General features: G+C 47.2%; 1 protein-coding gene across 11 annotated transcripts in view; it reads right to left on the bottom strand.

The window, feature by feature from the left end:
• MLPH (melanophilin) overlaps positions 1 to 23131 on the bottom strand; it is an 88991-nt gene that overhangs the window by 50769 nt on the left and 15091 nt on the right. For all 11 annotated transcript variants that reach the window (XM_030580637.1, XM_030580636.1, XM_030580638.1 and 8 more), the window contains exons 2-4: positions 19191 to 19326; positions 6338 to 6559; positions 3924 to 4060 (exon numbers count right to left, since the gene is read on the bottom strand). In XM_030580637.1, the coding sequence (XP_030436497.1) occupies positions 3924 to 4060; positions 6338 to 6559; positions 19191 to 19300 (469 nt within the window). In that variant the 5' untranslated portion in view covers positions 19301 to 19326. The remainder of the gene's footprint in view (positions 1 to 3923; positions 4061 to 6337; positions 6560 to 19190; positions 19327 to 23131) is intronic.

Below are 23131 nucleotides of genomic sequence, written 5' to 3'. Positions count from 1 at the left end.
AGCAGCAGCAGCCCAGGGCTTGGGGGCTATTTAAAGGGCCCACAGCTCCCCTGCTTCTACCACCCCGGCCCTTTAAATAGCTGCTGGAGGCCTGGGGAAGCGATGGGGCTCTGGCGGCTATTTAAAGGACCGGGAACAGCAGAGGCAGCTGGAGCCCCAGCCCTTTAAATAGCCCCTGGAGCCCCCTGCTACCCCAGGGCTTGGGGGCTATTTAAAGGGCCCACAGCTCCCCCTGCTTCTACCGCCCCAGCCCGTTAAATAGCCGTGGGAGCCCTGGGGAAGCAGTGGGGCTCTGGCAGCTATTTAAAGGGCCGGGGCAGTAGAAGCAGCGGGAGCTCCGGACTTTTTAAATAGCCCCCAGAGCCCCACAGCCCTACCCCAGGGCTCCAGCAGTGGGGCTCTGGTGGCAATTTAAAGGGCCTGGGGCTCCAGTCCCTGCTGGGATCCCCAGGCCCTTTAAATTGCCCCCTGGGGAAGCCGGGACACCCCGGTACAGCACACCAGCTCTTGCCAGTACGCTGTACTGGGGCTTGGGTGTAGGGCCCTCTTAGGGGTGGGGCCCGATTCAGGGGAATTGGTTGAATTGGCCTAAAGCTGGCCCTGCTCTTAAGGCACAGTATTCGGCTGTCCAATTCACTTCCCCACTGGGTCTGAGGGCTTCTGAAGCTCATGACATGCTGCAAGACTCATCCATTTCCCCATGTTTTTCAAGGGATGCAGGGATGGAAAGGAGGGCAGAAAAATATATTGGGGTGGGTTGTATCGGACTGCATGGCCAAGCACCGCATGGGTGTTTTTAGGATGACATTAACAACCAGTTAAGACCCCGATTCCCCAATATAATTAAGCAAATACCAAACGTTAAGTTTCAATGGGGCTAAACGCACATACTTAAAGTTAAATTCCCTGCAGAATCTAGGACTCGGCAGTGTGTCTGGTGGATGACAGGGTGCCGCACAAATAATAAATCATATTCTATCACATTGCCCATAGTAAATGCTAATTATTATAAGATTAACTCTGTGAGGGGAGCCTTCCAATTTTCCTGTATTTTTTAAATTGATAAATAATTACTAACCCTTCTGTTATGAAAAAAGACTAAGCAAATTATTATCCTTCATTCTTATTTCAGTATTCCCTTCGGTTTGTTTTAAGCTAAACACCTCAACGTTCTTCACTCTTTCAGTATACTGCGGAGAAATGCGCAAATTAGATCCAGCAATCATTTTAATTTCATACTAAATACTATCTACACCAGGGGCTTCTAATTGTATTTCTATCAACTAGTGGACTTGGGAAAAGAATAAGGATATACAGGCTTAAGCTATGTACACCCATGGCGTCAGTGCAAACTATTTGCTGGGACCTCACAGTGGGAAAAGAATTCCCCCACCCCTGATCTCACCATAGACCAGTGGTTCTCAAACTTGTTCAGGGTAGCCCCCTGGCAGGCCAGGCTGGTTTGTTTACCTGCTGTGTCCACAGGTTCGGCCAATCGCGGCTCCCACTGGCCATGGTTCACTGTTCCAGGCCAATGGGGGCTGTGGGAAGGGCGGCCGGCACGTCCCTCGGCCCGGGCCGCTTCCTGCAGCACCCATTGGCCTGGAGTGGTGAACCACGGCCAGCGGGAGCCGCGATTGGCCGGACCTGCGGACGTGGCAGGTAAACAAACCAGCCCGCCAGGGGCCTTCCGCGAACAAGCAGCGGCCCTAGTTTGAGAACCACTGCCCTAGATAACAAAACCAGTTTTCAAAGAAATAGCAGTAATACTATATCCTGTTGGCAGCAGCTAACTGTTATCAAGTTCTGTAGTTAAGCATATGATGTTGATGGCAGCTTTGTTGATACATCCAATCCCTGGCCTGCCGCATTGAAGATGTATGTTTATATGCCACCTGGCCACTCTCGAGAATAACAAACACCTGTTCCAAAGGCTTTAGCAATGGTGATGTCAGTCTTTAAAACTGTCGAATGCTGCCACCTGCTGGCAAGTCAGCATACAAACACTTATCAGCCTGTAGGAAACAGGGGCGGAGGAGAAACCTCTGTGATAAAGGGCCAGCTCACCAACCTGTGTAAAGTGCCCTCGCTCGGCTGTGGTCAGTTATTTAAAAGCAGCCATGCTCCTTGGTTTGCTTTGAATTAGGAAGCATAAATGTTGGTTCAGGACTGACTCCTCTGGAGCAGAGCATGGCACAGAGGAGATTGGGGCGGGAGGGGTGAATTCAAAGTCAAACCCCGTCCCTGCAACTGGGAGTCTGAATGACCTGAGGGCTGCTTTAGCTTCCATTGGCTTCAAATAAGCCCCTCAGGGTCATTACGCCAGATCACAGTGCACTCCAGCCCTGCCCCCGACACATCTCTGTCTCGGGTTCAAAGGAGAACATGGGCACCAGGCTTGTATAATCTTTGGTGGTTCCCAGAACAGGTCCAAGCAGAGCTGTGCTGTCCATAAGATGGATCGGAGAACCGCCTCAGGCCCTGCACTTTGAGGAGTCCTGCACTTCAGGGGGATGCAGGGTCGAGGGCAACCTGGGAGGTTGTTGGGGGGCTGGTGCCACCAGCAGCGAGTGACCCGGCCCCAGCCCACCCCACTCCTCCCTGCCAGTGCCCGGTGTTGCTTGGGGGAGTAGGAAGAAGCCAGAAAGAGGTAGGATGTGGGGGAAGGGGTGGAGTGGGGGCGGGGAGGAGAAGGGGCAGGAAGAGGTGGGTTGGGGCCTAGCAGAGTGGGGCGGGCTGGGGCCAGGTTGATCGCTGCTGCTGGTGCTGGACGCCTGCTAACCCCCCAGGCCATCCCCCTCAAGCGCAGGGCCCCCCAAAGCGTGGGTCCTGGAGCAGTTGCCCCAGTCCGTCCTATGGACAGGACAGCTTTGAAAATATACACCCAAACATTGGTGAGGCCGGGCCCACATTCCTGAATATTGGCGGCGCACAGGCACCATGGTCCCATATAACTCGCCACCTATGAAGGAGACAGCTATGGCAGCTCTTCCAACCTAGGAAAATTCTCAGCTGCCCTTTTAGGGCAGTTTTAGTGTCCCTGCGTGCTGCTCTGGCAGTGCAAAGAGGCTGGAATCTGGTCCTCACTTACAGGCTTAGAGATACTTTAAACAACAGTGCGAGTACTGATATAAAAGCACCATATTTGTATATTTTTTGTATATAGATGCACAGCATCTATATACATACACACATGTACACCAGACACAGACACACACACATCCACATTCATCCCTGGTCTCAATGGAGTTACACCAGGGATACATTTTACCTAGTCAGTTTGAGTCCCCATTTGAGACAATCCAAATTTTGTAGCTGGTGAACTGAAGCACAGAAAGATTAAAAGACTTGCCAGAGGTTACTCAGGAAATCTGTGGCAGAGCAGATAAGCGACTCCTAATTAACTGAATCTTTGTCTCATTTACTAACAGCAAAATTTACCAATAACTTAGCATTAATTGGTATTATGTTATTATAAGAACTATTACTAGCATGTAAGCCTCTGACTGCCAGGGGTTGGGACTAGATGATGTTCAATAATTGCCCTGTTCTGTGCATTGCCTCTGGCCCCAGCCAGCATTGGAAGACAGGATATTGGGCTAGATAGACCATTGGTCTGACCAGTATGGCCATTCTTATGTATCTGCATTGTATATCTTCAAAGGGTCATGTAATGCCAACAGACCCTGGTCATCAGCGGGCGGGATTGAACCTAGGACCTCTGGAGCTAAATGCACGAGCCGAGCACTATATGGCTCTCAGCTAAGGCTGCAGAGCAGACTAATTTTATCTCTCTCTCTAGTCTCGGTGCCACGAGATGGGACACAATGCCACACCCAGAAGGTGTGTCTGTTACAGTTGCTCGAGCATTAGTTAAATAAGCATGCGAGGCAGACGGAAAGGAGCACAGCCCTTTGCCATACCTAGCAACGTTGGATTCATTTTCTGCCCAGGCTGTAGCCTGCCGTAGAGAGACCGCATCACTTTAGCACTTCCAAACCGCCTGAAACGGGATCTCACATGTTCATAATACCACTCCAGGGAGCCAATCTTCACAATCCTGCCCAAAGAGAAAGAGAGGTGGTAACTTACAGACACGAGCCAGAGTGGTCGTGTTTTCACTGGCCAGTGTCTGAGCCGATCCACCTGAGTCAATGGAAGAACTCTCACTGATTTTAGTTTAGTGGGTGTTGGATTGGGCCCCAATGGAACACACAGAGAGAGGCAAGATATCGGGTTTATTTCCCTACTGTCCTACCATCCACACACACGTATCCTTCTTTCCACTTAGAGCCAGTAAACAGTATTGGACCTGGAGCCTCAGATGTCTCTTTATGTCCCCATCTCTCTGGAGCATCCACAACATAGAAGTGTAACCGCAAAAGGGATTTTCAAACTGGTTAAGGTGCCGTGCTTTCAGGGGGGTGGTATGTTACCTGGAGTTTCAATCTTAATAAAAAGGCCCCCTGCCTCCAGTACAAATGTGGCGGGTGGCAGGAGTTGTTTTGGTTTTTGGTCACTCTTTGCTCCTCCAACGCTAATGGTCTAACCTCTCTCTGGGTACGTCTACATCTACAATTTTGCAGCGCTGCTTGTTACAGCTGTATTAGTACAGCTGTATAGGGCCAGCGCTGCAGAGTGGCCACACTTACAGCAACCAGCGCTGCAAGTGGTGTTAGATGTGGCCACACTGCAGCGCTGTTGGGCGGCTTCAAGGGGGGTTCGGGGAACACGAGAGCAAACCGGGGAAGGAGACCAGCTTCGCCGCGGTTTGCTCTCGCGTTCCCCAAATCCCCCTGCAAACCGCAGGAAAGGAGACCTGCTTGCTCGGGGATTCGGGGAACGCGAGAGCAAACCGCAGGGAAGGAGACCTGCTTGCACGGAGGTTCGGGGAACGCGAGAGCAAACCGGGGAAGGAGACCAGCTTCGCCGCGGTTTGCTCTCGCGTTCCCCGAGCCCACCTGCAAACCGGGGAAGGAGACCTGCTTGATTACCAGACGCTTCCTCAGGTATGCTGGGATACCTGCTTATTCCACGGAGGTCAAGAAAAGCGCTGGTAAGTATCTACACTTGATTACCAGCGCTGGATCACCAGCGCTGGCTCCTCTACACCCGAGACGAAACGGGAGTACGGCCAGCGCTGCAAACAGGGAGTTGCAGCACTGGTGGTGCCCTGCAGATGTGTACACCTCCTAAGTTGCAGTGCTGTAACTCCCTCACCAGCGCTGCAACTTTGTGATGTAGACAAGCCCTCTGACTCGGTATCGATGGAAACTGGCTGTGCGCAGCGGAAGGGTCTGACAGCCTGTTCCAGAAGACAAGATCACAAAGGGGCCCATTCTATGTTCGGGCAACGCCCGCATAAAGCCCAGAGCACTGAAGCTGCTTCTGAGAGCCCACGCCCAGGGTGATAATCCCTTCTACGCAGCTCCCCCAGACAGCAGCGCCTCCGGCTTCAGATTGTGTGCTGAGACTACAAGGAGCTTGCTTGTATAGTGCATCTCAGGCAAGGACGTCACCATCTGAGTCCCTACACCTCAGGAGTGCAAGGTTCATTCCCTCCCTGCAGCCTGGGAGAAGAGGGGCATATTGCTCTAGACCAGGGGGAGGGGAAGAGAAGAGACAGGGATGTGGCACCATCTCCTCCTGGGACAGAGAGGTCCTGTTCAGCGTCCAACTCCAGCCAGCGCCTTTAGGGCCTAACAGCTCTTTGTGCTGCACTTGAATGACTCCTCACCCCTCTCTTCTTTGCCAACACAGCAGTGACAGTTCCCATGTCCATATTTAGGTCAAGACGCGGACCAGGGCTGCCCAAGGGAGCATTACCCCTGTTCTCTCCCCCGCAGGGGAAAAGGTGCTGAGAGCGGCAGTGGGTCACAGAGAGGTTGTGCTCTCTGCTACTAGACACCCAGAAGGTATAGCAAGGGCCCAGGAAAATGACTTGAAAATAACAGGCACTTCCCAGCAACTACAACATCAAAACTCTTTGGGAGAGGGAACTTGCACGTGAGATCTTTTGTGATCCTTGACCATGGCTTTACTTTGCCTAACCTTTGGGGTTACTCATCATAATAGTGCCTAGCTCTCGTGGAGCATCATTCATATGTAGATTTCAAAACACTTCACAGTATTATGATCCCCATTGTACAAATGGGGAAACTGAGGCACAGAGCGATGAAGGCAAGCCAATAGGCCAGCGGCAAAGTTGGAAATAGAACCTAGATCTCCTGAGTTTCTTGCTTAGGACACGCCCCCTAGCCACTCTGCCTCTCATCTCCAGCCCCATGCCATTGTGAAACCCCTTTGCCTGCAGGGCTGCTGATCCCCGTCCTTCTACCTGGATAAGCGGCAAGGGTCACAGATCCAGCCTTGCTCCTTTTTGTTGTAGCGGCTGCAGTTCTTGCAGGTGTAGAAGTGGCAGTCCAAGCACTGGCGCTTGCTGTTCACCAGGAACTTGAAGGGCTGCAGGCAGTGGACGCAGTGGGTCTCGTTGAGGTGGGACTGATTGGACAGGAGCTCCCTCTTGGTGCCCTCTTTTTCAAGCTTGCATTTCAGTTCCCTATAAAAGCCAGACACGGACATCAGGAAACGAGGAACAGACATGGCTCCGCTCCATGAGTTGAGTCTGGAAGCAGCCCTGAGGACTCTCAGCTGGGAGACCAGCTGACTCAACAGTAATCATTAAGCACACCAACCCCAGCTCTGCTCTGAATTACGTTGCTGTAAATCTGGAGTGATCATCCCTTGCTATCACGCAGCACTTTTCATCCGTAGAACTCAAAGTGCTTTACAAAGGGGGTCAGAATTGTTATCCTCATTTTACAGATGGGGAAACTGAGGCACACAGGGAGAGAGGTGACTTACCCCAAGTCACCCAGCAGGCCAGTGGAAGAGCCAGGCATAGAAAGAACCCAGGTCTCCAGAATCCCAGGGTAGTGCTCTATCCACTAGGATATACTACCTCTCTACTGTACACCACTGAAAGCAATGGTGACACTCTGGATTTTCATCAGTGTATCTGAGCATGGAATCTGGCCCATTAATGGACTTGTTTATCCTGTGTGACTTTGACCAAGTAAAATTTCATTTAGCTCTGCATCCTTCCACATGACAACCTTCAAGACATTTATAAATCACTCTAGACTAGCATTTTCCAAGCCCCATGGCTTCTTGAAACTCTGCTCTGTTATCACTAATGAAACAAGTATTACAGCACAGCTGGGCCAAAGAGACAGTGTTTGGATCTGGATCCAGATTAGGTTTAGACTAAGGCTTGGGTTCAAGGCCAAACGGGCTGTATGGTTTAGGTTTGCTGAAATCCTGCCAGGTAGCCCTGGAAGATTTTGGTTGCAAACCGTAAAAACCTCAGTAATCAGCTGTTCTTACAAGATTTTGACTGGATCCAAAACCACAAAACAGACTTGTTGGGCTTAGGTTCCAGTGTGGAATTAAAAGCCGCAGGACCAGATGCTTAGAACTTCAATGAAGCTGACACTGAGGATCTGGCCCAGTAACTCTAGACCGCAGCCTAAATGTGCGATCGCTGTTGCCTCATTGTTTACTTGTATTCCCAGATCTGTCTGTACCATCTGTGGTCTCTTGTCTTATACGCAGATTGTAAGTCTTTGGGGACTTTGTTGGCTATCTGTAGAGCAGCTAGGACAATGGGGTCCTGGTTCATGAATAGGGAGTCTAGGCACGACGATTATACAAATAATACACACAATAATAAATAAAATAATCATAATTTGCTTCTGCTTTTCAATTCTCCCCACTGCCCCTTAGGAGTAGGTTATTTTCATAGGAGTTTTGGACATCATCAGTATAGACCTGTTACCGAGAAGAAGAGGAGCTGTTTGAATACATATGTCTTCACTGGAAGTTCTCTATTTACAATTAACATGGTAGGGAACCAAAGATTTCACTATCAGTTCTTATAGTTTTGGGGCCCATTCTACAGTCCTGCAATACTAAAGTCCATGAAACAACTACAGTTGAAAAGAAGGTAGAAAGGTCTCAGAACAATGTGTGTCAGTTATGAAGGAAGCAACCATGTGAGACGTTCATGACAATCCCATGAATGGCTGTCTAATACAGAGCATGCTTTGAAAGCAACCTTGGCTGGAACTTTGTTAGCAGAAAGAGTCTATTGTGAGGCAAACATTTCATTTGCTTTTAGGATATGCTACCCGGTCTGGACAACTGGCAATCCTCAATGCAAGAAGTGCTCCATGTAGCCTGAATTTCAAGCAGCAGTCAGGGTTGGCTAAAACACATGTTCCAAATCAGCTGAGCAAGAACAGTGTCCTAATGGAGGATCTGCGGCAATACCTGAAGGGATTTCTATTTGTTCTCAGCGCAGTGCGTTAGCTAGTACGCACCACAGCTTGTTTGCCTTTTGGGTTATGATTAAGCAGCATAATGTTTGATTTGTAGGAAGGGTCCTTTTAGGTTTGTTTTCCATCTAGGCAGGGCTGGAAAGCCGCCCCTTCCTGAACACAGTTAACACGGCTGTTCCACATGGACTAGAAATCTCAGTAGCTAAGCTGTTCTCAGAAGATTTAGCTGCGTCCAGAGTAGCCACACTAGCTGTACATCATTGCAATGCTCTTATCAAAAAGAGTTAATAAATGGGTGTCAATACGACTCACTAACAGAAAGGTTAAAATGCCAGGTCAACAAAGCCAGTTCATAAGGAAAGAAGAAACCATTCAATGTCATGAACATTTGTCAATATTGGGCAGTAGTGGAATGGCTGGGAAGATCGCAGGGTTGTGCCTGAGCAGGGCCGGCTCAGGCTTTTTTGCCGGTGAACGGGGAGGAGGGGGGAAGAAAAAGGAAAAAAAAAAAGCCGCGATCAGTGGTACTTTGGCGGCAGCTCAACTGTGCTGCTTCATTCCTTGGCGGCAATTTGGTGGTGGGCCCTTCGCTCCGAGAGGGACTGAGGGACCTGCCGCCAAAGACTCGGATGTGCTGCCCCTTTCCATTGGCCGTCCGAAGCACCTGCTTCCTTCGCTGGTGCCTGCCCTGTGCCTGAGGAAGCACGCAGGGCAGGATCTGTGGGAATTCTCCCATCAGGAGCCTGTGCATAAGATTCTCCAGGAGGATGAGTGTCACCTGGGGCCAGATTCTGATGGTGTAAATCAGCACAGCTCCATTTACTTGAACGGCGCTATGAAGGTTTATATCAGCTGTGAATCTGGCCCAGTGTGAGCTTGCTCCTTGCATTTCCATGGGTGCTTCTGGCCACGAGATGTTTACAGTAGCAATGAGTTGTTCTTCACTGAGGATGACTTATAGAAGTACCCCGGCAGCCACCTTTTGTCTACATAATTGAACTCCAAGTGTCGCTTGCTCATTCAGGAAAGCCCTGGCATTCGCTGCTTCTGGGAGCAAAACGCTTTTATAAAGAAGTTGCTGTCAAGAGAGCATACCCGGCTCTCCGTTACACACTGACTTCGGTGGAGCTATTTGAAGCTAGCTGGCACATACTGGAGTGAAATCAGCGCGAGAGGCAACTCAGCCCCCAACCCTTTATACTTGGGAAATAAAATACCTCCCAACGGTGTCTATGTTAAGCAGCACATTTACCTGTGGTTATGACACAAATCAAGGGCTCCGGCTTTACAAACAACTTTCTAAAAACTGCTTTCGGAAAGAGGGCTGGTTTTTAGCCCTTTCCAAAGGCAGTTTTTGGCAGGGATGTCAGTGCCCAAGGCAGCCCTCATTCTTAATCCTAGCCGATGAGCAGCAGGTATGTGTGTGCTGGCGTTTGGGTTATGGAATGAAAGAACTCAGCAGGCTAAGCAGAATAGGAGTCTTTGGCTATGTAGCTACACACTGTGCCCCCCAGGCCTACTTCCTGCATTCTGAGAATTGCTCTTTGGAGTAGGGATTGTCCTTTTTTTATGTTTGCCCAGCACCTACCACAAGGGGGCTCACCCTATGTAATACCCTAATAGAAACGTTAATAACTAATAACGTTTGCTCTGTGTTGTGCTCGATGAACTTTCCCACTGTGTACTCGAGCATCAGAAACTTTCACCAGACCAGTTTTTCCTGTTTTCAAAGCCTGCCAGCTCCTCTCTACCCCTGCCAAGAAGATAACAGGTCTCAGCTGAACCACTTTAAAAACCAGAGGAACCACATGGCCTTTATTTATTCTTTTCAACAGTCAGGATCACAGCCAGCTCCTTTGTTACTAGATTCCCTGCAGAACAAGTAAGTGAAGGTGTAGCTGGCATGGGCTGTTATGGAATTACCAGGAAAAGCCTCTAGCAGACTGAGGCTGAAACCCACAGCGGCAATCCAGAAAACAGCCAGGTATCTCCATGGTGGAATACCTGTTGCAGAGGGATGGTTTGCTGGGTGGTGTAGGGCTGGCATACCACTCCCCGGAACAGAAGAACACCGAGGGGATGGCATCAGAGAGGGCGGGGTGAGATCTAACTATTCTGGATAGCAAATGGTTCCCTTGAGTCTGTTCCAGCCTGGGCATAAACGAGAACAGTAGCTGGGCTGTTTTAGGCTACGCCAAAGAGCAAACCATTCCCCACTGTCACCAGACTTTCCTAAGAACACTTTTGCCCCCATCTTCCCAGGCTGTGCTTCCAGAGAGGCTCAGAAGGGAGAGGGGTAACTAGTGGTGTTTCCAAGGGTCAGTCCTACGACCAGTCCTGTTCAATTTATTCATAAATGATCTGGAGAAAGGGGTAAACAGTGAGGTGGCAAAGTTTGCAAAGGATATTAAACTGCTCACGCTAGTTAAGACCAAAGTAGACTGAAGAACTTCAAAAAGATCTCACAAAACTAAGTGATTGGGCAACAAAATGGCAAATGAAATTTAATGTGGATAAATGTAAAGTAATGCACATTGGAAAAAACAACCCCAATGATACATACGATATGATGGGGGCTAATTTAGCTACAACGAGTAAGGAAAGAGATCTTGGTGTCATTGCGGATAGTTCTCTGAAGACATCCACGCAGTGTGCAGCGGCAGTCAAAAAAGCAAACAGGATGTTAGGAATCATTAAAAAGGGGATAGAGAATAAGATGGAGAATATATTATTATCCTTATATAAATCCATGGTATGCCCACATCTTGAATACTGCACACAGATGTGGTGGTCTCATCTCAAAAAAAGATATACTGGCACTAGAAAAGGTTCAGAGAAGGGCAACTAAAATTATTAGAGGTTTGGAACGGGTCCCATATGGGAGATAGATTAAAGAGGCTAGGACTCTTCAGTTTGGAAAAGAGGAGACTAAGGGGGGATATGATAGAGGTCTATAAAATCATGAGCAATGTGGAGAAAGTGAATAAGGAAAAGTTTATTTACTTGTTCCCATAATACAAGAACTAGAGGCCACCAAATGAAATTAATAAGCAGCAGGTTTAAAATAAATACAAGGAAATAGTTCTTCACACAGTGCACAGTCAACTTGTGGAACTCCTTGCCTGAGGAGGTTGTGAAGGCTGGACTATAACAGCGTTTAAAAGAGAAATGGATAAATTCATGGTGGTTAAGTCCATAAATGGCTATAAGGCAGGATGGGTAAGGAACGGTGTCCCTAGCCTCTTTGTCAGAGGATGAAGATGGATGGCAAGAGAGAGATCACTTGATCATTACCTGTTAGATTCACTTCCTCTGGGGCACCTGGGATTGGCCACGGTCGATAGACAGATACTGGGCTAGATGAACCTTTGGTCTGACCCGGTACGGCCATTCTTATGTTCTCAGATGAGAATGCAGGATAGATTCTATGGGCCTGGTTGCAATCCCATTAACACCGGCACAAAGCTGGGCAATTCCATTCACCTCAATGGAGCAACTCTGAATTTACCCAGGTAGTAATAGAGATCAGAATCTGTCCCTCACAGTCACTAATGCTCGAGGTCTGCAGTCATATAGCTTTCTTCTTGTATAAGGACCTGATGTTAAATTCAACTATGAAAGGGCATGAATGAACTGAGCAACCAACTCAAGGTAACATAAGACGAAGATGACAACGTTCATACTCACAGTTTGAAAATCTAAACAACATAGTCAAGGGTCTGGATTCTCCTCTGGATTGTAGATCTGAAGCGTTTCTTTTGAATACTTGAGAGTTATCTGGATTTGAAGCAATGGTGAGACAAGATTCTGATCCAGTAACAAGCCACACAGAAGACTTTAACTGAGAAAAACTGCTCATTTGAGGGCTGGGGGGAGGACAGTAGTGAGGGAGATTGGGATTTTACAATATGTGGATGGGTATGAAAGCTGTGTGAATAATGGAGTTTTTGTTGCATTGTGAAGAGAAAAAACTAATTTGTTTAAAAATAAAATTAAGCAAAATTGAAAAAATGTCAGGTTCAATAAGCCCTTAACATTCTTTAATTTTCTAAAAATAAAATTGAAGGAAATTTCACCATAAAAACTCCTTTTGAATTAAAAAAAAAAATCAGAAGTTCAAACAAAAATGTTCTGTTTATTTATTTTGTAATTTTTTTTGACTGAAACTATTTGGCAAATGGATTCCCATTGGCAAAGTAGTTTGGCATCACCAAATCTGCATTGTTTTGCATTTTTTTGCCTAAAGTTTTGATTGAAAAATTTCACCCAGCTCTAAAAGTTAAGGCACTGAACTTAAAAGTTACAACTCAGAAGATGTGCGTTCAATTCCCAACTCTACCACAGACTGTGGGTATGTCTACACTGCTAAAAGACTCAGAGCAGAGCCATGGCTGGCCCGGGTCAGCTGACTTAGGTATGTGGTGCTTGGGCTGTGGGGATAAAAACTGCACTGTAGGTGCAGTCTGGCTCAGGCTGGAGCTTGGGCTCTGAGATCCCACAAGGAGGGGTAGGTCTCAGAACCTGGGTTCTGGCCTAAACCCAAACATCTCCACTGGAAGTTGTAGCCTCGACATGGTGCTAAAAATGAACACTTCTATGAAGAAGAATATTGCCTAATAAAAAAAGACCACCCTGCACTCTGCCAAGGATTCCTCTCTGTAGGGCTTAAAAAAAATAGTGAGACATAGTGGATGGTGCAGCGGTTCTGGAGCGGTTTCTTGAATCCTTTGTGCCTGCTTTCTGTGGTGTTTCCCACTCTCAAACGCCAGGGTGATGTTGACAGATCAGCAGAGGAGCATTGTGGTCACTGACGGAAGAGGTTGTCCATCCTGCAAGAACAGCTGTAGCCATCCCACTGGAGGCAGGCTAGCAGAGAGAGGAGTGGGAGGTTCATGGAGAAGATGCTAATGTAAGGTTACCACAGACAGACAGGTCTGTGGTGAAGTACGCACTGATGGTGAGAGAAAATGGTGAACTTACTCCAGCAATAACACCTGTCACACCACGTCCTCCATTGTTCTAAGTTGTGCTGCACAAAGTTGCATGGGCACGCTCTGACTAGGGTGACCAGACAGCAAGTGTGAAAAATCAGGATGGGTGTGTGTGTGTGTGGGGGGGTAATAGGAGCTTATATAAGAAAAAGCCCCAAATATTAAGACTGCCCCTATACAATTGGGACATCTGGTCACCCTAACTCCTACACACCAGTGTTTGCAACATACTATGAGACGGGCCTGCATCAAGTCCACTGTAAGGCAGAGGCCACGGGCTTCCAACATGGGAAGGGGTAGTTATTTGAGCTTGGCTTGTTAGGACTGTGATGTGTGCAGATGTAAATAGTTAACAGATGTTTGTGTTCAGGAGCATGTAGCTCGGCTGATGGGTTTGGTGGAACCAGCCAGGTTTGTTGTGTGCTGCAAATGGCTTCTTTTGTGCAGATCTTTACATAACTCACCCTACACTTGACTGCATTGCTAGGAACTGATTCTGATCACCCTGATGCCAGGGTGGCTGTGTTGACTTAAGCAGAGCTCTGTATTATAAATGGGCAAAATGCCCCAGCACTATTTATCCAAAGCACCTGCATGTCAAACAAAACAGGCTCCTTTTCTTATGCTCTAGTTTGGATCCAAAACCCCTCTTGGGTTAGGCTTTCACTTTGCAAAACCAAAATCTGAGCGAGGAGGTTCTGAAAAACATCAAAAGTCAACCCCATCCTTGGTACTGCCCATTTCTACAGCCTGTCAAATCTGTGGCTTAGAGCAGTCCAGCCCACCTTAGTAATAATGGATGTAGCAGAGTTCATGTGAAACCTTTATGACATGCAGCCTGTTCAGTGGAGCCCGACAGAACATTTTAAATACTGCACCATTCTAGTTGCTCCTCCAAGCTTGGCCAGAGGGAGCTGTCTCCCTGCTCCGCGTCCATACACCCGAACACCTCTGCCGTTCAGATAGATGTTCTGCTGCAGCGGTGAAGAACCTGCTGTGTGCTGAAGCCAGCTCTACACACTGTAAATAGCCAGGGGCTAGACTGTCACTTGGGTTACATGTATGCACAGAGGAGGAAGAATTATTGCTGTACTCCCAGAACAAGGTGCATGGACCTAGGATCCGGGCACTCAGGGTAAAGCACTTACCCCACCCCACTGCTTAGGTGGGTATGGGAGGAACTTTGGATGTTCCCCAGCCAGCACAGTGCAACCACCAAGGCAGGTGGATGGGAGGGATGGACAAAGCCTTGGCTCCCGCTCAAGACACACCATGCACGAGCCAGCACGGTGAGGCTAGTGCATTGCTGTCCTTATTTGCTGCTGGTACAGGCCAACAGCAAATTACAACCCCTCAGCCCCAGTAAGAGAGAAGCAGGGATTGTGCCTCAGAGGGGTGTCTCTGAAGTGTAGTGGCTTGTCGTGCTAGATCTAGGGTGATGCATCTTATATGCCCTAGTCCAATCAGGGCTATGCTTCAAGGTACAATCTAGCCCTTGTGATCCCCACAGTTCAACATGGAGCCCCAGGGACCTATACAAGCCAGCCAGGTTCATAGACTCAGACTTTAAGGTCAGAAGGGACCATTACGATCATCTAGTCTGACCTCCTGCACAATGCAGGCCACAGAATCTCACCCGTCCACTTCTATAACAAACCCCTAACCTATGTCTGACTCATTGAAGTCCTCAAATTGTGCTTTGAAGAACTCAAGCTGCAGAGAATCCTCTAGCAAGTGACCCGTGCCCCATGCTGCAGAGGAAGGCAAAAAACCTCCAGGGCCTCTGCCAATCTGCCCTGGAGGAAAATTCCTTCCTGACCCCAAATATGGCGATCAGTTTAACCCTGAGCATGCGGGCAAGACTCACCAGCCAGACACCCAGGAAAGAATTCTCTGTAGTAACTCAGATCCCATCCCATCTAACATCCCATCACAGACCACTGGGCATACTTACCTGCTGATAATCAAAGATCAATTGCTAAATTAATGCCAGAATTAGGCTCTCTCATCATACCATCCCCTCCATAAACTTATCAAGCTTACTCTTGAAGCCAGTTATGTCTTTTGCCCCCACTACTCCCCTTGGAGGCTGTTCCAGAACTTCACTCCTCTAATGGTTAGAAACCTTTGTCTAATTTCAAGTCTAAACCTCCTAGTGTCCAGTTTATATCCATTTGTTCTTATGTCCACACTGGTACTAAGCTTAAGTAATTCCTCTTCCTCCCTGATACGTTTCCTTCTGATATATTTATAAAGAGCAATCATATCCCCTCAACCTTCTTTTGGTTAGGCTAAACAAGGTTCCAGGGCCATCTGAGCAGATCTGGAGGGCTCTCCCCCTGTGGAAAGGTAATGCAGTGGCTGGTACTTCCCCTCATGGCCAGGCAAGGTGCAGCAGCCTCTTGATTCTGGTGTCTCCCCCACTGACAGGCCTTCCAAGCCTGGGGAGACTTGCCCCTTCTCACAACTCAGCCCTCCAGCCAGGTCACTTACAGTCACCACCTCTTCGGGGGTAGGCAAGTTCAACAAACAAAACAGTCTAATGACTTTCTGGCAGGTCTGCAGACCATCCTGGACTCAATGGTCCTTCTCCCCTTGCATCTGCAGGGCTTTTACCGCCCTTCTGCTAGTGGCAGGCAAGGGTTCCAGTCCAGGGATCCCATACGGAGTAGCTAAGGTCTGCTCCATCTGACTCACTGCTGCTTCCGTGGGCCACCTCCTACCTTCAAGGGCTTCCAGCTGCTTTTGCAGAGCTACTTATTTCAGAGCTGTGTCTCTGGGGGTTCCAGCTGCTTCCTGCTCCCTTGCGTTTGATGCAAAGTTCCCCCTCAAATTTCCTGGCCACTCCCTTCTGGTCTGCAGGCTCTTAAGCCAGCTTGTGCTGGTCTGCCAATCAGCCACAGCTAAGGAGATAGCTACTGTGTCTTTTAACCCCTTCATGGCTGTGGCAGGATAGCATTTATACACCCCACCAAATGCCCATTCTGCAGGATTGCCTGGTACCTTCTACATCAGTGAGGTCCTGGTCCATGACTATGAACAACCACAGCTAGGCCGGGTGATTTTGTAGGGACCACACGTAGACAAGTCTCCAGCAACTCAGTGCTGACTATGGAGGACAAATGAGCTTATTTGTGTGAGCACTTCAAGGCCACGATGGAATCAAGGTGAAGATGGTAATGGCAACAACTTCATTTTAAGGCCCCACCTTAACCAGAGGGAGAGAGGAACGGTGTGCTAGAGTATAAAGCATTCATTTGTAGCCTTGTCCCTGCCCGCCAGCCCTCAAAACACACACAACCTCCCGGTCTCATCCCCCTGGTCACCGGGCAGCATGAAGGGTTCATTGCACCGGCTGAACCTTATGACTTACATTGTGGAACAGGGAAGAAAAAAAAAGGGAGGAACTGAAAAAATGTCAGATGGAAACAACTGGTATCTAGGCCCGGCAAGCTTGTGCTCCCAGCCATCAAATGATCTAAAACATTCCTCTCTAGCCTTAGTATTTGGCAAGGTACCTTCTTTTGAAATCACATGGGAGAGACTTTTGTTTAGCTGGTGAATTGGTACAAAAATGTTTTCAGGACCAGTGACCAGAAAGAAAAAACGCTGCTCCCTGCCACACTGAATCAAACTCACCGACTCGAAGCATTTAAAGGGACTATTTACAGGGCCTGGCATAGCAGGATAAAGTTTGTCCAACAGCGTAATTGGCTATTTCTGCTCAGGAGAGGCACACGAGGAGTTTATCGGTCCGGAGGGAGACCCGTTGGCAGAGCTGCGGGGAAACTTGAAGGTATGTCAGCGTCTAGCAGGCGTTAGTTGTTCCCGGTTGCCATGAGCACTATAAATTCACTCCTCCCTGGCCCTCCTGAACTGCCGGGAAGTCAGCTCACCAGGGACACGGGAACATGTTTTATGGTTATAGACACTATAAAAGGAGTCAATGCAAATGGAATCTCCAGGAAGTCACCCACAGTTATGATTCATGGTGAAGCTGCTTTGCTCTTACCTCAGTGCACAGCATAAACAATTCCCTCCCCAAGACAGAATTAGTCTTTCCTGTCTCTTTCCAGGTAACTATGTTACTTTAATGCCCTTGTCGTCGCTCGCCAAGCTGCATGATTAATATAGCACAACCTTTGGGACACGTAACACACAGAGGATCTTGTAAGGAAAAAAAAATATCATTCAGAGTAACAATCTCTGCCTCCTATTCAAACTCCAGGTGTTTTGTGAATCTGAGCTCACTTCAGGTGTGTGGGGGGCACATTGGTCCTGCCCATTCGCTATTTACTGCTGTTGGAGCATTGGGTTAGAAGGGAATCTGCTCTTGGTACATCACAATCTTTAATGTATTTACCCTCAACACCAGGCAGTGCAATGATCCCCACTGTACAGGTGGGAAAGAGGCACACTGACAGACTTGCCCATGGTCACACGGGAAGTCTGTGCCAGTGCCGGGAATTGAACTCAGGTCTCTAAAGTCCTAGGCTAGGGCCTTAAACACTAGACTTTACTTCCTGAACTGCAAGTGCTCAGGTGCTCTGAAGTCTATTCTGGGAAATTCCTTGGCACATGTTTTTCTAGACACTGTCCAGGGGAGGCTGCTGGTAGTGGGGACCCTTCAGTGGCCACAGGTAAGATGTCCAGATGCTGGTTCTGAAGATTCCTATTACTGTTAAGGATTATTTTTTCTGTTTTAGAACACCCCCTTTGTCAAAGAAAAAACTACAAACCCCAGCAGGTTGCCACAAAGGACCAAATTCAGCCTAAGTCAATACAATTCCTTTTTAAAGCCATCACAGTTGTAGCTGATTATGCAAAGACTGAATTTGGCCCCAGGTTTTTCGCTGGGGACACCCACCACATGCAAACCAGGGTGGCTCATGCATACAGGCATGAGACTGTCACTCGCTATTCCATTCTTTTGAGCCAAAGGACTGAAATCAATGAGCTTCCTACCCCCAGAGCACGTCAGAGGATAGTGATTTGTCAGTTTCAATCTCCTCTGCTGGCTCACCAGTTCAGTGCCATCAAGGTCAGCAGAAGTTCAGCATCACAGAGGATGGAATAACTAGTTCACATAAAATAAGCATTTGTCACCCTTCTGTTCAAACCAGAACGAGACGTTTCTGCTGTCCAAGCTAGACACTGAACTTTCCCACCCTATATTTCAGGACTGAGATGAATAATACATACTATGGAACACAGTTGGGAAAAATCTCTCAGATTAGAAATTTCATCCAATTTAGGTGCCAAAGTTCCAATTTTAATGAAGAACAGATCAAAATGTTATAAATGTTGACCTATTTTTAGCTAGCTCTTTTGCAAACTGCCCACTCACAAGAACCATGCAGGTATTTGAATTTACTCTGCTGTTAAGTTTATGAAAGCCTACCAATAAAACTAACAGCAATGGAGCCAAATTCCATACTTTGTTCCATACACTGAAAGCTGGGTATCTTTGAAACCTGATTTTGGCCCATGACATTTCTGGAGTGAGGGTACTGCACTTCAGGTCAGATACTTAACTGGCAAAACTTGGTGTAGCTCCACCGATTTAAAAATCCGTGATTGATCCTGATGGAACTATGTTGATTTGCACCAGCCGAGTAGCTGGACCCTCCCCTTCAGACTATAACCAAATGCAGTGGACTACTAGGTTAATACAATGGGCTACTCCTTTCTCCTATTGGCTTTGCTGGCCGCAGGGTCAAGTCCACACTATTTTTTCTTGCCCAGATTTTCAAACTGCTGGCTTTGTCTGTTCTCATGTTAAAAGAGACCTCAGGGATCTGAGCCTGCTACTTCCTTCTGTGAGTTAAAGCACTGAAGTGTGCGTAAAGCATGTACTCACTCCAATCTGTCTTCCTCTTTCTTCCGCAGATCAAAGTCCCGTTGAACCACCTCCCAGACGTGCTTGGCCTCTTCATCTGTTAGCTTGGAAAGATCCAGTTTCCTTCCCATCCTAGCAAGCAGTTGTGTCAGGGGAGCTAAACAACAACGAGAGCAATAAGAAATAAGTCAATAAGGTTATACACGAGCCAATCTACATTCAAAGAAACATTGTCATGTTCTTTGTCAGACAAGGCACACGTTCATGCATCTCCTGGGAGGTATTTCATATTGACAGAGGGAAGGAACTTACACCACCTCTGTCAACATCCGTATGAGCTGGTTCATTCCAATGGTTTGGTATGTGAGGTGACGTTGTGTACAATGGGTGGCCAGTTGTGGCAATGAAAGTCACTTGCTGACACAGCCTGCCTTCAGAGAGCCACACTGTAGTTTAAGGCCTACGGACAGCTTCCTTAGAATTGATCCCTTTGCTCAGAGTCTTACTGAGAGAGCCTGATGCAACTGAGGCCTTCATTTGTAGAGTAAAATGCTTATTAAACAGGCGGTTTACAAAGTGCATCTGAACTATACAAATCTTAAACATTTCCTAACAAGTCAAGGCCTGATGTTTGTGAGGGGTTGGGGTGACAGGACTTCTAGAATCTTCTCTGCTTGCCATGGCAGCTATAGGATGAAAAAAATGTCATCCCCATGGACTTCAAGGGAAGCAGGGTGGCTTTTGTCAACTTCTTGCTTCTCCTTTCCTTATTTTCTACACTAAACTGCAGGGCAAATGGAGCCAACCAGCACCTCAGGCCGTGTGGTCCCGGATGTGGTCCCTGCCTGCTGGTGTCTCCCTGCTGGGAGAGGTTTTGCCTGTCAAACTGATATCAGCTACAGCTCCCCGGTCTTTAGCCTGACCTGAACAACCGTGGACAAGGCTGTTGCTCCCCCTCAGAGAGGGTGCCAGGTTGGCCTGATGTAAGCACTCTACAGACACCTACTACAACCAATGGTCACAGAACAGCTTTCCCCGCTCTTCTGATTCGTTGGCTTGTTTCTCTCCCATCTGATTTAGTCCCAGCTTTGTACACAAGCCAAGCATATTTTGGTTGCAACTTATTTAACAGTGTCATCATACCATTAATATTGTCACCATGAATTCACTAATGTCATCTCCATAACTTAAGACAAGTCTGGTTTCGTTGTATGCATGTGATTACTGAAGGCAGAAGGTTTAAATCTCTTGTATTGTGTATTAGGACTCTTGTTAATAAGAACAAGTCACAGGGTGCAGGACAAAACCTAAAATAATCTGATTGCCAAAACAGGCCTAGTTATCACCCTGGCTTCTCATTCACTTAATGAGTGGGGCTCTCTCCTTGAGAAAGTACTCCGGGTAGCCAAAGGAATCCATTTTCTTCCTTTGTAGGAGCAAACCTTACTTTACATGCTTCTCCCCTCCCCACCAAGGTATTTAAGCCAAGAGTAAGACACACTAAAGAGGTACAAAATTCTGCCAGGATGAGAAGTTCTATCTACTGAGACCATGCTCTCAACATAGGCCATCACCCAAAATGATTTCTCCCCAGGTCACCTCCATTTCAGATAGCTTCCTACAGTCCAGGCTGCAAATTCCTTGTCACAGCTACTTAGCTACTGTATTTCATCTGCCAAGCAAGAGGAAGAGTAATTCAGTTTAGCAATTCATTCAGGGCGACAGGTGGACTAACATCAACCGGATTTGGGCCTCAAAAGGACTTTAGGTGAGCTGAATCCAAATTCAAATGAATTTTGTGTAGAAATGGAGTTTTCAGGAGAAGACAGTTTCTGAGTTGAGCACATGCTTTTCCCTTTGAAGCTGTGAATCTATTTCTAGCTTGTCCAGCTGAGTTGGGAGCCCAATAAGAACAATTAGTTAACTAGCAGAAGTGAGCAATGAGTTTATCAGCAAATTACGTCAGCAGATTTGAGAGCGGCTTTGCACCAATGAATCCAAATAGCAGGTCAATATATGACAATTAGCATTCCAACAAGAGCCTGTCTAAGGGCTTTTGCTGCAGTTATCCCAGGACCTCTCAAGCATGGCTTTGCTTCTGTTCTGAATTCATTAATGAGAAGAAGAAAAAATAGAACAGTATGAATAATTAGAATGTAAGTATTGACATGCCTGTTTCTAGTCCCTTCACAAACACAATAGCACATATGCTGCTGCTCAGGCAAGGAAGGAAATATTTTGTTGACAAGACAGTCACAACTTTTGGTCCGACTGGGCAAGAGACCAAATGGTCAGTGTTAATTCTCGCTATATAGAAACTCTAACTTGAAGCAAAATGTAATGATTTGCTTAAAATTGGCATCTATGACCAATTGCTTGCACTACAATGATGAAAAGTTTGACATCTGGGTCTTACTTTTGTTGCTGTTCAAATAAACAGCAATGCTCCCTCCTAACTTCAGGAGGAAGAGGATCACTCCTTATTTTACAAGGTGGAGCCTCATCTGAAAAGGACTGTGAACATGTCTCAATGGCATAGGGTCAGATTCTGCCACCCCCACTTACCAAGTGGTGCCTCCCACTAAGGAAATCAATGGGATTGCTTATGAAGGAAGGTACCATTAAGCCCAAGAGCCAAACACTAAGCATTCAGCATTTGCCCGATTCTCATTCCACTGAAATCAGCACAACTCTCATTGACTTCAAAGGGACCCCAGTTCAGCCAAGAACATAAGCACAAGGCTTAACTTTAAGAACTGGAGTAGCCTCTCTGAAATCGATGTTGACATCTTGTCAATGGAACAACCTATATGCTCAAGTGGTCTGCTGAACTGAGACAGCTGCAGAGTTGGTCTAACAGTCAGCAATGGTTTTACAGTTCTTATTAGTGAGGCCTCAATATTGCAGTGTTTGGGTTATTTTTGTCAGCAATGTGCCCACACGGAGGTCAGACATGGCAGTATCACATGAAAATGACATTTGAACGAGAATTCAGGAGCAAAAAAAAAAAAAAAAAAAAAAAAAAAAAAAAAAAAAATCTTCCCTTGATACAGTTCTGGTAAACAAGCTGCTGCCGCTTTTAAATATGAAGCTTTCTTGGAAATCAAATGGGAAAGCTATTGCCTGCTAGTTAATAGCATGTACTAATTGAAGTTGATTTTTTAATGTTTGTTCATTGACTTTTGCAGCTTTACACAAGAGCACTCACCAGCATGAACGCCACAAACATAACCTCCTATTTTGAGGAAAGAAAATAAAATCAACATGACCATCAGCTGATTCCCCCATCCCCGTCCCTCTCTTACAGATGTATGAATAAAATACGCAAAACTCATTAACTTGAGAGTCAGCAGATGTTTTATGTATCTGGTGACCGTAGATGAGTCAAATGGAATTGATCTCCATCTCATGTAAATCGATGTAGAGCCATGGAAGGAGAAGCCGGTTTACACCAGCTGAGGATCTGGCCCCAAAGGCTTCAGAATGAGAGCACTCTTGTAAGATCAGTTTATATAATGCTTTTTTAAAATATAATTATATAATAATTGGAGATATACCAATCTCCTAGAACTGGAAGGGACCTCAGAAAGGTCGTCACGTCCAGCCCCCTGCCTTCACTAGCAGAACCAAGCACTGATTTTGTCCCAGCTCCCTAAGCTGCCCCCTCAAGGACTGAACTCACAACCCTGGGTTTAGCAGGCCAATGCTCAAACCACTGAGCCATCCCTCCTCCCTTATGAGCCATCTCAGGTAATAGCTATGTTGGCCAGGGGGTTGGATTTCTTCACGTCTGCACTGGCGGTGCAAGTTTTCCATGTAGACCAAGCCCAAGAACCACCAGGCTTCTCAAACTAAACTGACAGCTTGATTTTCAGAAGAACGGGAGCCCAAGGCTGCACACAAAAGGAGCACAACTGCATGCCTATTTTGCACAAAGGGTTCCCACAACGGTACACAGAAAT

This window comes from Gopherus evgoodei, chromosome 11, assembly GCF_007399415.2.
Source record: "Gopherus evgoodei ecotype Sinaloan lineage chromosome 11, rGopEvg1_v1.p, whole genome shotgun sequence".
NCBI lineage: Eukaryota > Metazoa > Chordata > Testudines > Testudinidae > Gopherus > Gopherus evgoodei.
The sequence above is the reverse complement of the archived record's forward strand: the minus strand, read 5'-3'. Positions and strand labels throughout refer to the sequence as shown.